The sequence below is a fragment of the Hippopotamus amphibius genome, chromosome 8 (genome assembly GCF_030028045.1).
Source record: "Hippopotamus amphibius kiboko isolate mHipAmp2 chromosome 8, mHipAmp2.hap2, whole genome shotgun sequence".
Lineage (NCBI taxonomy): Eukaryota > Metazoa > Chordata > Mammalia > Artiodactyla > Hippopotamidae > Hippopotamus > Hippopotamus amphibius.
Window position 1 is genome coordinate 93,688,762 of NC_080193.1, and position 18,146 is coordinate 93,706,907.

General features: G+C 40.0%; 1 protein-coding gene across 1 annotated transcript in view; it reads left to right on the top strand.

Moving 5' to 3' along the window:
* Positions 1-1,877: 1,877 nt before the first annotated feature.
* ERBB4 (erb-b2 receptor tyrosine kinase 4) overlaps positions 1,878-18,146 on the top strand; it is a 1,095,516-nt gene continuing 1,079,247 nt past the window's right edge. Inside the window, exon 1 of the mRNA XM_057744756.1 lies at positions 1,878-1,967. Within this exon, the coding sequence (XP_057600739.1) occupies positions 1,886-1,967 (82 nt within the window). The 5' untranslated portion in view covers positions 1,878-1,885. The remainder of the gene's footprint in view (positions 1,968-18,146) is intronic.

Genomic DNA, 18,146 nt, shown 5'->3' on the forward strand with positions numbered 1-18,146 from the left:
GGGAGGAATAGGAAGGTCTCAAATGATGAGTGAGGAGGTAGGGTGCCTTAATTTTCAAGCTCCCCTGATACTTTATGTATTTGCTGCTTCTAGAGAAACTGAAAAAGGAAAATAATTCATACATAGAATGCCTGTGCAAATAGCAAACCAATAACCTCTTACCTTCAGGAGGTTCTGGCCTCTGTCCAGGGTACAGTTTCAGAGCTGTAAAAAGCAAGGGCTATGTACAATGATATGACCCAATGCCAGATATTTTAGATGAAGAAGACTCCAGAAACTCCTATAGCTAGCAGTGACCTCTGGGGGTTGGGAAGTGTGAACTGGCAGGGTGAGAACATGGAAAGGAACTAAAGCTGGGTCCACTGTAGAATAAATCTAATCATTTGAGGTTGGTTATGTCCTGACATTGCCTTCTTATCTCAGATTAAACAAACTCAGGCCTGGGCCCATTTCTAGCCCTTTAGAACCAAATTAGTAGCTTTGGACTGGAATCTGCTTAAGGAAAATGAACCCCAAACCAAGTTGTCTGAGAGTCGAAGGAAAAGATGAAATGACCTGTAAAGTCTAAAAATCTAAGGATGCAGCTCTACAAATGTGGAATTTTAATTTGGTCAGTTTGGGAGGGTGGGAAGGGTGGGAGAGACTGTATAGCTGGGGAAAGAAGGGTGCTTAGATCCCCAGGACTACCTATTCTGCGCATGCTAACAATTACTGAACTAGCTTTTAAACTACTGAGTGTGAAGCATGAGGGAGTAGGAAGGGGGAGAGCCTTTATGACTGAGGCAATATTTTCTTCTATTTCTAGGGCAAGTCTAGTCTGTGGATGAGCACCGTGGGGCAATGGAGTAAGTGGTGACTTTTTTGTTTTAAAAAAATCTTTTCTGCAAGTATCCCTCCAGTGGTCTGAGCACTCTGCGGATCAGCTGTCCGGGGGGCCTCTGTTTCAGTCTGTGGCCTCGGGTGAGCCCTTTAAATCCAGCTTCCCCCGCCCCCACCACTGGGCTCCAGCTCCCTGACAGGTGTTTTCCCAACTCCAGAAGCCCACGATTTTGGGGAGTGGCTGAACCAATAAGATTTCCCTTTGGGGGGAAGGCGTGGCTAGTTGGGTCAGAGCGGGGGCGGGGTTTGCGCGGCTGAGCGGAGCCAGCCTGGTTGCGTGGAGGGTTGTTTTATCCACCCCCCCACCTTTTTTTTTTTTTTTTTTTTCACCTCTCCCTCCGGGACCGAGTCTTATTAATTTCTCTGTGGGGCTGCAGCTGGAGATTGCGGAGCGTTGGAAATGACGCTCGGAGCTTTAATTACCACAGCCGCCGGACAAGTGTGAGGAAAGCTGACAGGAAAAAAGAAAGACAGGATCGGGGGTGAAGCGAGAAGCTTCCCCCCGCCACCCCTCCCTCTCCTCCCAATTTGGACTGGAGGTGCAAGGAAACTGAAAAGGGAGCCCAACAGAGTCCGGATCGGGGGAGAGGCCGGAAACCTACCGCCTGTTTGCAATCAACTTTTTTTGGAAACCCTTTTCCGAACCCTTCCTTTTTATTGTTGACCAACCAGTGAGAGAGCGCGAGAAAGTGAGGAGGCAGCGAGAAAGCGGAGGCTCCCACGGGGAAATAGCTGCCCGGTCCGGCCGGGAGCACCACGCGCACACACTCGAGCACACTCCCACCCGTGCGCACCCTCGCGCGCACCCTCTCCCCCTCCTCCGGGCCCCGGCCCTGGACCCGCGGGCGCGGACTCGGTCGCCCGCGCTCGGAGCCGCTGCACCGCGCGCGCCGGTCCCCCTCGCGCCCCCACGCGCGCTGGGCTGAGGGATCTCCTCCGCGTGCCCGAAAGGGGATATGCCATTTGGACATGTAATTGTCAGCACGGCATCAGAGACTTCCAAAAAATGAAGCTGGCGACAGGACTGTGGGTCTGGCTGAGCCTTCTCGTGGCGGCGGGGACCGTCCAGCCCAGCGCTTCTCAGTCAGGTGGGTCGCGCGGTCCTTCTCGCGCTCGCGTGGTCGAACCTGCTGCTGCCGGCAGAGCTGCGCCGGGTGGCTCCCTCGCCCCCTTCGCCCAGCCGGCGACCCGCTCGCTCCCGGACGTGGAGGGACCCCTCCCTTCCTTGGCTTTTCGTTCGCTCCTCTTTCTGTCCCCAAACTTCCCCTCTGCGTGTGCCTGTGTTTTATGTATCGCGAAACATCACTTTGCGCCCCTTTTCTTCTTCACCCCTTCTTTCTTTCTCGCGCGTTTTCTGTGAGCCTCCTTCCCTAAGCGGGATCCCTTCTGGTGGCGCCTGTTGTGCGGGACGTGGGAGACGCAAAGCCGGAGTACGAGGGGACGCCTCTCTCTGGGTCTCGGCCCCCTCCGAGGGGAGAAGCCTCGGAGAAGCGCTCCCCGCCCGGGCCGGGGAAGGACAGGGGTCCCGGGGGCGGAGGTGGGGGTGGGAGCGGCAGCTGGGCTCCGGTGAGCGGGAGGGCTGTAGAGCGAGGAGCTCCGAGAGCGGGCTTTGCACCTGTGTGTGCTGCCCGCGGCCGCTGCGCCCCTGGCCGCCCGAGCCTGCGGGGTCAGACCCGACTCGAGCCCAGCCTGGGAGCCGGAGCGCGGCGGGAGGACGCGCCTCGGCCCGGGGGCCCAGCACGCTAGGCCTCCTCGGCCGGCGTCCCCAGCCCTCGCCCCGTTAACTAGAGGGGAGCTCGCTTGCCTGCCTGACCTCTGAAAGAAAATGGCTTGACATACGTGAGCCGGGAGCCCGGCCTTCCCGTCGGTTTCTGTGTTTGGCTCCAGGAAGAGTTCTTCCTGTAGTTCAACTTGCTATTGGCCGGAGTCCCTCCAACTTCTGTTTACTGCCCGGCGCGGCTGCCGTGCCGACCCGTCACGCGAATTGATTGAACCCGAGGCGGGCGCGGCTGCGCTGGGTGCGCGGCCACTGTTGGCCGGAGAGCTCGCGCCCCGGGTTCCCCGCCGGGCAGGAGGCTAACTGGCCCCCGAGAGGCAGCGCGGTGGGGCCGGCGCGCCGCGGCCCGCAGGGCCAGTGACAGCACCTGCAGTGCGAGGGGTGCTCAAAGTTTCTGACACTGGAGTTTCCTGGGGATGAAAGTGGGACAGGAAAGGGCTAAGGAAAACCGGTGACTGACGCGGCCAAGGGGGGCCTTTTGGAGAGCCGAGGAGATTTCCGGAACCATCCGGGGCTGGTCGCGGGAGCGTGGGAGGGAGCTAGAGAAGATAAAGCCCCTGGGAGTGGCGAGAGGGAGAGCTTCAGGCCCGCGAGGGTGTCCTTCTGACCTCACCGAGAAAACAGTGCGCTGTAGTTTTCCCGCTCCGCCCCCGCCGCCGCCTCCCCCTCCTCGCCTAGTAAATAACAAGTTACAACCCTCGAGCCTTTCAGAATGACCTTCGAATGGCACAGTGTGCGCCGTTTGTATTGGCCGTTTGCACCCTCCCAATTACTCCGAAATTCTTCATGCATACCAGGTCCCGAGCTCCAGCCACCTCCGGCATTACACCAACACGGACTTGAGATTCCAAGCGGCCTCTTAGATACATCCCTTTTTATCTCCCTCCCCACTCCGAGTCCCTTCATATTTCCCCTCAATGGGTTGATTATGCACATTGACCCATTCAAAAGCAGTTGCGACTGACACGCAGGCTTAGCCGAGAGGAATTTCTACAGGGCGACCTACTGGGGGCTGTCTGGTGCAGCCTCAGCCGCTGGGGGACCCGGCTCCGAGTCCGCAGCAATTGGGTATTAACTGTGCGGCTCGGGGTTGAGCTATGCCGAAAAGCCCTTTTCAGAATTTCTGCAAGGAATGTAATCCAAATTAGTTCTGCAGCTGTCCTCTTCCTCGTCTCAGGCGACACCGGCTCGCGCCCTCCCTGGTCTCTTCTCGCTTCCCCCCGTGAATTGTCAGACCCACAAGTGAGCCCATTTAGAGCGCGAGGATTAGCGTGCCATTGTTGTTCCGTGTGTGACTCTGTACTTGAAATTCTGGGGGCACAAAGGCGAGCCTTACTTGTTCAAAACACAAAGTGATCTAGATGAAAGGGCCGCACAAAGAAAAGCTCTCGGGTGCATCCCTGGTATAATTGCAACACGCATGCTAAGGTGATCCACTGGAAACTGTAAATGCCCCCGGGACTAATTTTTTTTCATCTTCCCCACCCCCACCCTGCCGCACCTGGCGGGGAAAGTTCAGCTGGTTTTAATGTAGTGCTTTTATAAGGCCAAGTTACATTTTGGGGTATGAGTGAGACTCTGTGTATGTTTGTTGCCATGTACGTATGGCTGTATGTTCCCAAGTAAATACATATTGCGCGTCTTCCGTCTCGCGGTTAGCAGTCAGTAGCAGTTTGGAGGAGTTTGTTTTGGTCCAAATGAGAAATTAAGTGCGGATAAGTAAACTAAGCTGCCAGAGGGCGACAAGATGTTGAGTGAATTGCTTTTAGATGAAACAAATTAAGGAAACGAGGGAAGACAATCTGCTTCTCGCATTATTAGACACGCTTGGAGTTCAGGGGAAAGTGGCATATTTTTGAAATGCTAATTTCTTAAGCAGAAGGAATGCACCTTATTTACTGCTCTATGTGAACAGAATAACAATATGGGAGGGGCAAAATTCTGTTGTATAGATCTAAGATGTTTATTAAAATAATTGTAGCTGAAGAGGACCTCTTTTTGTTTTTCTCTTCTTTTGCTTGGAAAAAAATCCGCTTTAGAAAGACGATTTTTTAAAAAAATAATTCTGAAGGACTTTGTCTCATTTCCAGTGATTTATCTAGAAATATTATAGTCAGAGGTCCTTGATACGGCTGTTATAAAGACTTTACCACCAAAAGGAACAATTCCAAAATTTCTGTCTTTCTGGTATGATGGAAAAATCATCAGTATCACCTATGTGTTGAAATACAATATATGTATATAAATGTAGTAGTACTGAAGTGATGCTCTTATATACCTTAGTAGATATGTGATGAACAAGTTCAATTCCCATTTTTTTATTTGCAAGTAACTAGTCTCTGCTTTTCATTCTGTAAAAGAACATATATGCTTTGTACATATTTAAGATATATCTCCCAAATTAGTTTTTTTTAACATTTGAGAAGAAAAAGGTGAATAAAGCTTAAATGATGAAAAGATGTCCAACATAATTTCAAAAAATAATCAGTTCTCTCCCTATATGTTTATACTGTAAGCACACCCATGGGCACGGTTTCTGTTTTTTTCTTTCAATTTTGAAATTCTTTTAGAATAAGGTATAATTATTTTCTTTCAGAATGCTTCCAAATAAATTTATAACTGTTATTGTGACTGCAAATCACTTGAAAATACTATAATGTGGACTGATATGATAAAATTGAATGACTCTGGTTGTGTCATGATTCCTTGATTTCTGATTTTTTTCTCTTAAACTAAACTACTTTTATTGTTTTAATCATATATGCATAGAAAGTCAAATTTTTTGAAAATCAAGGTATGTACTTCTTTATATGTATAATTTTCATTTAGTCACTATATGTCTTAATTAAGAAATTATATTGGAATATTTACCAGGGCATGCACTTCATGGAAGATTTACGTATGTTTTGCTCTAACCTGAAAACACTAAGTTTGCATTGGCTGATTTTTGGAGTTTGCATTCATTTGAGGAAAAGTCATATTTTCTCCTTAACTTTATGGATTCAAATATTTAGTATTCATGAGCTTTCATCCCTTTGGTTCTTAAATAGAAGTGCTATTTATCATCTGTCTTATGCATTCACCCTTTCCATTACTATAGATTCTTTCTTTACATCTTATTATTGATTGAGTTTACACATATGAATATATATTTTCCACATCATCACTAAGGGTATTCTTTCTGTGTGTGTCTTTCCCAGCAACCTGCCACTCAGCCACTGCAGGAGTCCTCTGAGCCAGGTTTCATTCTTTCTTTCTGATAAATCTGATATGGCTGGTTAGCTGGACAATCGCAAGCCATTCCATTGCTCAGATTTATTCCTGAAAGAAAATAAAAAGGCATCGATCCAAGATCACTAGCACATCTCAAAAACCCTGACTCCAAGGCCAGATCTTTCTACAAAGAGGTCCCCTTTTCCCTTTCTTTTTCCCTCTTTTCCCCTCTTGACCAAAGAAGGAAGGTAGACTACTGCCATTAAAAAAACGCTGGGGATGTAAGGAAATACACTCTACCTAAATATTCTCTGATGGTTTGTGATTAGAGTCACTTTGAGATTAATGACTATGTAAGGTGCACATTTTAGAAAATAAATTGAATTAGAATGCCTTAAACATGGCAGTTTTTTAGAGTGGTATTGTTGTTAGTATTATTTCAATCTAGTTATTAAGAATATTTAGGATATATTAAAAATAGCAACAAGTATTTGCTTTATTTTACAGTGTCCTGCTGCTATTGGATATCCATGTGTAAATTGTAAGTGCCTGTAACATAAATGAAGCAAATGATCAAAAAAGGTGTCTGTCACCTACACACTTGTTGGCACTTGCTGTTTGATTTCATCCCTTTGAGAAATACTGCTTTATAGAATGAGATGTTAATATTTACATTGAAATTAGCTTATGAATGTTTAAGACAATAGCTGTTCTACATAAGTTAATTGCCAAGCATATTCCATTGTTATCTTTGACAGTGATCTACTGAGTATGGATGCAGGGTAGAATTTAATCAAATTATAAACTTTTCTCCAGGTTATATCATTTTAGAAATGTTCTGCTATGTTACATTTGACCATATGGAACCAAATTGCATCTTTATCTAACACTCATTTTCTGAATTATTATAAATATTAGGCAGTTAAAGTAAAACCTTACCTTTCATGCTTTCTAGTATTTCTACTGACTGAAATTTACAGTTTGTAATGACAAATAATCCCTCAATTTTCTTTTCTTTTTTTTAATAAAAAAGATCTTAGATCATTGTTTCCTGAAACTGTAGCTTTCCTACATAATTTGAAGGGGATTTTGCCTACCCATTGTGTGGTTAAGTGTGACAGAGGACATAGCCAGGTGGTTCAAATCAGGATTATATATTGTAGGGACATTGTTCCTCCAGTTTCTTTTTAATACCTTGAGCAACCTCACTCCGTGTCTTTGTGACTTGGCTTGCATGCCTGAGGGGGAAATGCATGTAATGTATTCTCTATTTCTCCACTGTATGGCAGTTTTCTGAAAAATGACTTTAAAGTCTTCTGTGATATTGAGATACATCCCAGTAATGAGTTAATTGATATATTTAAAACATGAACACGTATGTTAATAAACATAATGTAAGCTTTCTAACAGACCATCGCTGTCAGAAGAGTACCTGTCTAAATGAAATAGATTATTAAATCTAAAGAATTTGTATTTGAAGGCTATTTCCCCAAAATTCTATTTTTCAGAATTGCTCTATGGTCTCTTTAGATTTTGTCTTATTTGGCTTTTTATAAGTTGTTGATAATTCTAACAGGTTTATTAAGTAAATTGACCTACTTTCCAGTGCTTTAATCAAAGCTTTAAAGCCACTTTCTTGTTTTAATATTTGACACTTCAACTGGTGCTTTCTATTTGTACTAATTTTTCAAGAGGGAAGAGAACTGTTTCACTTTTATAACATAGAGGTGAAATATATGGATATTTGGGGGCCTAATTCTAAAGTGCTTTTTTGAACATGTAGTAATTGTTTTATAGTTGTTTTCATTTTAAATATGGTTGTTTTGCAGGCCTGTTGCTTGGCACAACTCCAGGGGGCAGCAGCCACATAGAATTTAATGGGAAAAGTGCTGAGCCATGGGTAGTGCAGCAGCAGCCCTGCTGTTGTGGAATGCTACAGAATAAAGCAGCAGAATAGAAGTTAGGAGAATTAGATTCTGGTCAAACAATCATTTTTCTATGTGATCTTAGGTTAGACTTCTTGCTTTGTGTCTCAATTTCCTCATCTCTATCTGTATAGCTGAAAGTGATACTTAAACAATTAACATTTTGAATTTTTTTTAATGACAGCTAGACAGAAAAAGAATGTTTAGACTTTTTAGAAAAAAGAAATCCATTGGTTTTCAATTATTTTTTACAGAGGAATCTCTCCCTGCCCCCAAGTGAATTCATGTGTGTAGCCCTGGTATCTAAAACAGGTAAAAGGGTAAAAGGAGAGGTCTTCTGTTAAAGCTTCATCAAGAAGCCAGCTTTGTGCCCGCTGCCTTTGGTACTCTCCCACTTTTCTCCTGCTCTGGCATCTATGCTCCAGTGCTGGCTTTACAGATATCTGGCACTATTTAAAAACCACTCATCGAGTCCACTCCTTTCATTTTTCAGGTGAGGAAACTGGGAGCCCAGAAAAGTTAGGTAATATAAGTTAGTTGGCAGCTCCCAACACTAATATCATTTTAACATACACAGAAGTACTTGAAAAGTTGCAGACACTTACAGAAAAAAGAATAAATAAATTTCAGTTTGGATTATTTTAAGAGTTTTGGAAGATTGAATGAAAACAAATGGATTAGAACCATGGGCTTAATTATCAGACTGTGAAGTTCTTTTCAAGGGGAAGACTGTGGGATGATCATGTTTAATTTGTATTAAGGAATAATCATTGATTGCATTTATAACTTACAGCACATTAAGATTAAAGAAATAAAGCAACTTTTTAAGACATAGTTCTGTACAATGATATATCAGTTTGGTAGTGCCTATTCTGGTCATAGAAATTTGACCCTAAAAGTCAGGTAAGAGTTGCCGATGCTAGTATCTGTATATAATAGTGCCTTCAAGAGTTTCTTTTACCTGTGACTGTGAAGATGACCAATAAGTAGAGAATGGTTATTTCTTCATTCTGGATTAAGCAGTATGCATGCTTTAAGAAAATGGATTATAAAGGATAAACAGTGGGTTCTTCATGACCAGTTAGTTGGTTGGGATCCTTAACTAGCAAATCCACGGAAGTATTTCAGATTCATCCAGGCCAATCCTTGGACCCAAGGTCCTTTATCTTAACCACTGTCCTTATTGGGTCCTCATCTTTCTTCAGGCCCTTCTAGCATTACAATTATTTTTTGTACAAGTGCGTAAGCTCAGCTTTAAGTACTAAGGCTTTATACATTTACTTCTATGGTGCATTTGCCTCCCTCTAGTTGGCTTCTGCGAGATGCTGCCCCTGGGCCTTATGACTTTGAATGTTGTTGACTTAACCTTAACTCTGTCTGGTTGTCCCTGACTTCCCTCAAGCACCAGAGCTTTCTCAAACATGATCAGCATTCTCATGGGCCATAGTGACAGAAGGGAGGTTTAAACCTGTTTTGGCAGGAAGAGTCACTTCCTGTTAGGAATTTGTGACGAAAATGGGCCCCCCTCCGTAAAACATTAACATAGACACCAGAAAACTTCCTGTGCAATATCATTAAACCTCTCCCTTGAGAGGTAGCTTAGGATCATTACTGTTAATCATGTTATTTCCAATATTGTGGGGTTACTGAAGCATACTAAACACCAATAAGAATGTACAAGATACAGTTTCTGAATCCAGAGAGTTAAAGTCATAGGAATCAATGCTCTATGAATGTTCTGTATTTCATTTGGAACATAGTCTAAAAGTGTTAAGAGAGAAGAAAATGAAGGGTGCAATAAGCACTCTTTTATTTTCCAAAAAGATCAGACCTGTAAATCATAGATTTTACCTACCATATCTTTACTATTCTTCTGACGTTTACTTACGTCTAGTCCCAAATGCATATGGTCTGGGTGGACATCCAAGTTTTAAGCTTTTAGAATACAAATGGGTATTGTAAACCTGCTCTCAAAAGATGCGTCTTCAGGTCTTCTGTGATGTGCTAAGGATGTGTTATGGCTGGTTAGGACTGAAAAAATGGCAACAGATTCTCCAGGTTCTATGACTATATCTAGTATGGTTATAGCTTGAGTAATAAGTTGTGCAGTCCTCTGTTTCAGGATGGGTCCTCCTTACTAGCAGGGGATGCCTAATTGAGATCATGGATGGCATATTGCTTTAAGCGAACTCTTCTTTTACTACAAATTTTATTTGTCATTATTTCCTATTCTTCCCTGTAGGCTTAGAGAATATAAGAATATGAGGGTTTTTTTTTTTTTTTTTTTTTTACCCTATGGGGACCTATGAAAACCAAATAAAAATAAAATAGAAAAATATTTCTTTTAGACACGTACTTTCATTTTTAAGAGTTCCTTTTGTCTGATCATTTTGTCTTGAACTAGAGCAGTTAGACAAGTTTCCCCCGCCCCCAAAGGAAATTTGATTGTATGGCTTATTAAAATCTATTCCCTAAGACTTGTGTTGACCTCATCTAGTTCTTAAAAACTCAGAACAGACTATTGCAAGATCCTCTTTACTGATCCCCTTGTTCAATGTCCTTTTACCTCCAAGACTTCCTTCTTGTCACTGCCAGATGACCATTTCTAATATAATACTTTTATTATCCTAATTTCTATTTAGAAGCCTTCAGTGGATTTCCATTGCAGAGTTCAAAGCCTGTTAAAATAGTCTTCAGTTTCCTTTTTAATCCAGTCTTGAGTTTCTTAAGATGTATTCTAAGAACCAGGCTGACCTAGTCAGTATTCCAAAGCCTTGTGTGCTGCCTTTCCTTTTACTAACCCTTTTCTCTGGAGTTCATGGCTCCCTTAGTTGCCCCTGAATGTCCAAACTGTTGAATCCTTCCAGTTCCACATTAAATCATACCTCTTCATTACATCTTCCTTTATTTGCTACCCTAATCTTATCTCTACCACCTATCTGCATTTAATCTTAAACCATTCTATAGTTTTAACTTTTTTAAGAGCGAGCATTTTTATCCCCTGCAGAGACTAATGCAGTGCCACATACATGGTAAGCTCTTTAAAAATATTTTTTTAAATGAAAGAATAACATACATTTGCTGAAACAATTTTAAGCTCATTCACGGATGGTTATTATTTGTAATTAAACTATGTAAGTGCACAAAGTAAGCTGCTCTAAAAACATAATTATAGAATTCTTAATAATAGATATTAGACGTGTTTACCCTGGGAATTTCCTTAGTTGCTTTCTTGAGCTTCCTAGGGTATTTCTTTCAATGGAGTGTTTCCAAGAGTATATCATTTGTCTTCATTCCCATTTTTAGAGTCTGCTCATAATATGGTACACAGTATTTTTGTTAGTTTTATTTTTGGTAAGTTAAATGTATGTAAATACCATTCTTAAATATGTAACTATCTTGCAGTCTACTATTTTCATGTGGCCGTTACTTTGCTGTTTCTTACTTATCTCCCATTTAAAAATTTTAATCAGTTTAAGCAGTAAACATATACTGACCTATCAGTGTGTTTGAGGACCATGTTAGGCACTGAGGAGGACATATAAGAAGCTCAAGAGGCTAGATTTCCCCTTTCTTTTAAAGAAGGACAGATGAGGCCAATGAAACACAATACAAAAAATATGTTATTAAGTGATTTTTCCAAACTCTTGGGAGGAATTTGCCTTCAGAGAAATGCTAAGTATTTCATGAAAAAAAGGTTCAAGCCAGAATGAGGCATTTTATATTCCTAGATGTATGTGATAATACAACTTTGTTAATATTAAGATTTCTCAGTATCTTAAAATAGACAACTAGACATATGCCTCCCATTTAAAAGGATCCTATAAAAGAAATACTTGCAGCATAACTGAACTGAGAGGTGACTGGGATTCTCTTTGCTGCTCTTTTAGATGATTCACTCTGCATTCTGAAAATTGGTGAAATGATTATAGTGTTTATAGTGTCAGATTCTACCAGGGAAACTGCTCTTCCAGACATTTCTTCTCAAGTATCAGATTCCAAGAAACTGTCAACTTTTCTGGGCCACTGTGGTGCCCCAAGTGTGCCTTAATTTATAATGGTCTGAAAGAGTTAATGTAACTTCAAACCTTACCTAACAGTCTTCAGAGTAATCTTATTAATGAGAAAATTGGGTATGGAGACGTTATTACCTCTGTTTGAAAATTTTTTAGAACTTTCCTGATTGTTTTTCCTTTAAGAATCCTGAGAAGAAAGTTTGAGTCAGGTATTATTGACCCTACCTTGCAGATGAGGAAGTAGACATATAAAGTAGTAATATGTAAGGGTGAAGCCTGACCAGTGCATCCGTTGGTGCAGTTACATGTCTGCCCTGTCCTGAGCCAGCTGCCTCTGCCATCCTGCTGCTCCTCCTCTTTCATACCTTCTCCTAGCCACAGGAGCTAGTGACTCTTTCAAAAGCATGGCTCCTCTGCTCTACCTGCCCCACTGTGAGAGAAAATGATGCTTAAGTGCACCAAATCCTTCTGCCGTCAGGTCAACAGCTCTTTATGCTTTGCCTGGAGCCATTTCAAGAAACCTATCCAATAAATCTATCTTTTGAGGAGTCCTCATTTAGGTTACTCTGCATTTCAGCTCCTCCATTATATTCCCCAGAGGAGGGGTGTGTGTGTGTGTGTGTGTGTGTGTGTGTGTGTGTGTGTTGTATATTGTTCTGTGTTAAGGAAATCATCATATAAGCTTTGTCTTCTTGAGAAAACTTCAAAGCAGGGTCATATCCAAGATTTTGGGATCTGCATTTATGCAGTTTGGGGAACCTCTTTAAAAACAATACAGAAATAAAAATACAAATTAAGTACAGGGCCTTGGGAGGCAGCAACGCAAGAGGGGGGCTCTGAAGCTGAAGCCTTTTACAAGAAACTTTGTGGTACTTCTGCTTATGTTTGAAAATTATACATTTTAAGAAGTAGTATTTCTCAGTGTGAATTTTGGGTGTCATTATATAATTTTTTACTGTTTTTCTCCTACTGCATGTAGTTAGTATCTACTATTAATGTAGAAGAATGCCTTGTTTTGAGAAAAAAAATTTCATTAAGAGTAAAATCACACTGTAAAGCATTTCAGTATATCTTTGGATGAAATAATGCACTCTGTAGAGATAATTTTCAAAATATTTCCACTTTAAATGTGAACATGCCTAATCCAGGTATATATCTATTTTATTTTTGCCATATTTTTTAAATGAGTCATGTAATGCTGTCTCTTGTGCAGTTCTGTAGTTCAAAATGGTTGGTTTATGATGGTGTGATTTAAAAGAATCTTGTCAGTTTTGGTATACAAAAGCTATATTACTAAGGCCCTACCACTTAAAATATAGCTCATTGAATTTCTAATCATTTGTTATTTAGCACAGTTAAAAATCTGTCTTTGACTTTTACCCTCTGGCTATGTTAAACGTAATCATTTTAACTACAATAGACATTATTAGCTGTGAATGAGACAATGCATCTAAATTAAAATCAGTACTCAGCTCAGATATTTGGTAATATTTTAACAACTAATATATTAACACATTTAAGTTACAATAAAAGGATTAGTATTTCAAGTCACACTTTTACTATGAAAATATCAGCTAACAGTTAATAATATTTCCCAGTTGTTTTAACTTCAAATTTAGCAGACCCATTGTCCCTGGTGATATATTGAAACCTCTAAAAGTGTACTTGGAATTAATGGAAACTGAAGTGATTGGTATTCAGATACAATTCTTTAGTGGCCTTTTTCTTTTCTTTTTTTTTAAGTGCAGAATGAAATTTGAAAATATAAAAAGCTTTGAGATAAATTGAAATAGACAAAACATTTTATGTAACTGTTGATGAAAAGGATATTTATTATTTTTTCTGTACTTACTATATTGCTTGTGGCCAGAATTAGCACACCATGAGCCAGAGGAAGAGATAAGACAAACAGAATGGCACGCAGCTAATTTTGTTTAGCAAATTTAGATCTGATACATGCTATTTCACTCCTACAAACTGACTCAGCCACTCTTTGAAAGGTACAGATGAAGTTTGTCTCCCACAGTTTAACAGCTTTCACTCAATATTTATAGGCTATATAAAAATAAATTTCTGTAAGTGCCACATTTCTCACTGGCAGGATGAGCACTGTGAAGGTAGGTTTATTAATGAGAAAAAGGGAAAAACAAAAACATTTCAATTGTTCCAGGTCTGCTGAAAATAAAATATGTCAAACCATCCAAAATATCTTTGTTTCAAGGACATATATAGTGGGCTTTGGATACTCAAGGATTTTGACTACTTGTGAATGAATCAGAAGTCCCATTATTTTATGATAATTTTCTGATTCCAGCCTAGTATGTCATTCATCTGCTGGATAAGCCAATAGGAAGTGATCCACTTTAATTATCAGGAAGTAGCTATAAAACAATATAAACAAACAAAAAATGCAAACCCTGCTCTTTGTAAAAAAAGTGTCATCATCAAAAAGAATAAATTTTAGTGGATTTCTAAGTGAGACTAACTTGTCTGGAAAAAAAAAGTCACAACACTTGAAAAAGCCAGGAATTTGTACAATAATATCCATGTTTGGGAATATCTCAAGAAACATCCCAAAAGTCTTTTATATCATAGTGTATTGTAAAGGTATCTAAAGAGCTATAGTGTTATTTATGTATCTGCTAGAGCTTTGTCATGGCTCAAGACTGCATTCTCCATAATCAAGCTCACTATAGAGAATAATTCTCATATTCATGAATTGTTCATCTCATCATATTTCCAGTGGTTATTTCAAGGTTAATTTTTTTCAGACAGCTTCTCTCTTGATTAAAATCTGTAGTAATTGTATATATGCTGATATAGCACATGAAGGTTTTAAGCTAAAGACATCTTTGATTTCATAGGAAGTCAAGATCAAATGCTTTTCAATGCTTCGTACTCAAATATATGAAAAAAACAACTTTCATGTCTATTTTTAATTCTACTGAGAACGTTGAGACTTTTGTTTGGTGTTTTCAAAATCCTAGAAACCTTTGCATTAGGATATGGGCAACAAAGTATATTCCATTACCAGGACTGGCATCCAACTATAAGCTTAGTTTCTTATGCTTTTATTGTTTGATAAAATATTAAAATACATTCTTACTGATTGGCTTTCCCAGACCCCTCCTCTGGCACCCCTCCTTCAGACTTTCCCAGGTCAAACAACCAAAGAATTAATACCTGTCACAATAAGGGACCTTCAGATCTCTGCTTTGGCATATACTGTGATCCATTCTTATGTTCTTTTGCCATGATAGTCACTAAATACTGTGAATGTTACTCTTACACATAATAAAAATTTTGCCATAAATATTTTAAAATAATAGGAATGTGAAGTGTCATACTAACTTTTCTGCCATTAAGTATTAGCCAATATGAAGGGGGCATATTTCTAAATTGTGTATCATAGCTTAGGTACTTTATTATTTGACTTGAAGTTTGGAAAGAAGGGGCTTAAAACAATAGACAGGATGTCACTGGTTCGCATATTGAATTAACCTAGGAGAAAATCACATGAGTAAGGCAGGCCAGAGGACTCAAATAAAGCAGAGGCTGTGAATTTTCCTGAGAGTGAAACAGATGCTGCTGTGTGATGTGTGTCAATAAATTGGGCTGCTGAAGAATCACAACAATTTGAACTTGCAATTGTCATAACTATGTGGGATAAACATATTACATGCTTATATTGTTAATCAGAATGAACAGCTTATCTGGCAAGGTGTCAGCTATTCCGTGAGTGTGTATTAAGTTACTTAAGATATGAGTCTGTCCCTTGAGGGCACCACGTATACTCTTTTCATTTGTGATGGATAAGAAAACATTCAATAAAATTTTTTTTGCACAATTAAAATGTAATATTGTAAAAGAAGTGAGTATCGCCTTAATTATGATACTTTAGGTAACTTACGTTTGGACGTATGATTTATTATTTTGCAAAGAGAACTATATGTACAACAAAATAATAGAGTTCCATTTCATTTGAAGAATGATTAAAGAAAGAAGGAGATGCCAAGCAGGGAAAAGAGGAGGCTTAGGAAGAGGACATGATAACTGTCTTCAAAAGTTGGAGGGCTGTTACATATAAAAGGGATTAGCACTGTTCTGTGTAGCCTTGGAGAACAGAAACATTAGCAGCTGTTTGAAATTGTAAGGCGTCAGATTTCGGTTGAACACCATCAAGGAGTTTCTCACAGTTAGAACTTCCTAAAGTTGGAATGGTTTGTCCTGGGAGGTGGTGAGTTCCTTCGTGTGTGTGGGGTAGTAAACTCTTGATCTAACCTCTTCTGTGATGATAAGGAATGAATGAGGCAGCTGAAGAACAACTGGTCAGTGATGTTGAGGGTGGGGATTTGGTTCTGTGGCCTCTGAGGGCTCTTCCCACCCTGAGGGTCTTTCCCAATCATGTCATGCCCAAATATCCTTTCCTGGTCTCTGAAAAATAGAAGCAGTGAAAGCCACACTCTGTCTCTATGACAAGGATTCCCACCCAAATGCTTTTCACTATCTACCTGTCCTTAATAGATTTGTGGATATGTGAAGGATCTTTTAAAGTTTGGTTTCCGTAAATATAAAATATTTTGCTCTTATTTTTTCTCAATAATCTTTATATTAGACTTCATACCTCTAATGCAATGTACTATCACAGATAAATCATTCTCAATTTCAAAAACCACACAATACAGACTAAAAGTATACAAATATTTCATTGCATTTCTGGGTTTATGCCAGCAAGGTATTTTTAAGACTGGGTTTAACTCAACCAGGGGGAGAAACATATGTAAGAAGGTGAGGGCATAGGCAGGGCAGGTTATTAGAAATCTGGGCCTCTAGTTCTGAGTGGAGGGTAAAGTGTTAAGACATCAGAGCAGAAGAGAAGCGCTCTTCTAAAGGGACTGAAAAATCAAAAGGAGATAAAAAGATGAAGGCATATATGCATGCTTCAGTTGGTTACAAATAAAGTAAACCTTTCTCAGTCTGCTTGGGAAATATTTTTCTTCAACGCCTTTGACATTTCCATCTCTTTTACTATGTCTTTTGGATCTGTAGTGTAAGACCTACACTAAATGAAATGTTTTGCTTTTTTTCTTTTGTTGCCATTCTTTTAACATTCTTTTAGGTTCTCCTGGTATGAAAACTGCATTCCTGTTACATACTACCTTCCGCCTTAAGTCTTCCTGATTTACCACCTCTCCTCAGTTTCTCAGTCCATATCTGTTTAATGCTTCCTCTACACCAAGCACTGTGATTGTGCTGGTACCTGTATGTGTTAGTTCCAGTGTTCCCTAACATCTGCATAGTAGGTGGTATTAACTCCATTTTAAAGATAAGGAAACTGAGACTGAGAATGACATAACTGGCCAAGATCACAGAGTCAGTTCTCAACAGAGACAATATTCTAACAATCTACTTGGCTATTATTGGGTATACTTTAGACTTAAGATTTTGGTTATCCATCTTTAAAGAGACAGTGAGTGAAGATAACCTACTCAACAAGTCTTTCTCAAGCTTCTATCTGGCCTTGATCCTCTTAATTACTCTTTTGTCTCAGTTTCTGGATCCTTTCCCCTGTCTCATCTCTGTGTAGGTTATTCAGAGCTCTTCCCTCTCTCCAGAGCTCCACTCCTTCCTGTTGCTAATGCCTGCTGGGTGTCTCTACATGGATACACCCAGTGTCTCTGACTCAAGCAGTCCAACATTTTACTTTTCTCTTTTCACTGTGTAATGTGCTTTTAAAACCTTAATTGGTGTAAATTTCTATAAAACACAACTAATTCTTCATTGATAAAAAGCCAACAAGTCATAATATCTAATACAAAGGGACTACTGTGTCAGGAAGTGTGTTAAAGCACTTCTCATACAGTATCTCAACTAAACTTCACAACGTGGCCAGTACTGTCCTCATTTTACAGTCAAGGAAACAGAGATTTAGGGAGATTTAATGATTTACCAAATGACAAGCATCTGTGCAGGTGGCAAATCAGCAGTGCTTAAGCTCCTGTCAATTTTCCATGGTCCAAATTGCAATATTTTATGTATGAAAATAAACTAAAACCTCTAAGAAGGATATTGACAATATATATTCATTTGTTACCTATTTTTGGCCATTAACAATTATTGTATTTGATACCCATGATAATTATTAATAAACGGATATATTTGTGAATATGCAAAACTTGGAAACAAGATCAAGTATATCAGCAATATATGCTACTTTTGTATTGTCACATTATAATTTCAGTATACTTATAATACTTCAAATAGAGTAACCAGTTTAGTCATTTTAAAATTGATAATATTAAGTGAAATATTACAAAGAGTTGAAGTAGAGGTTAA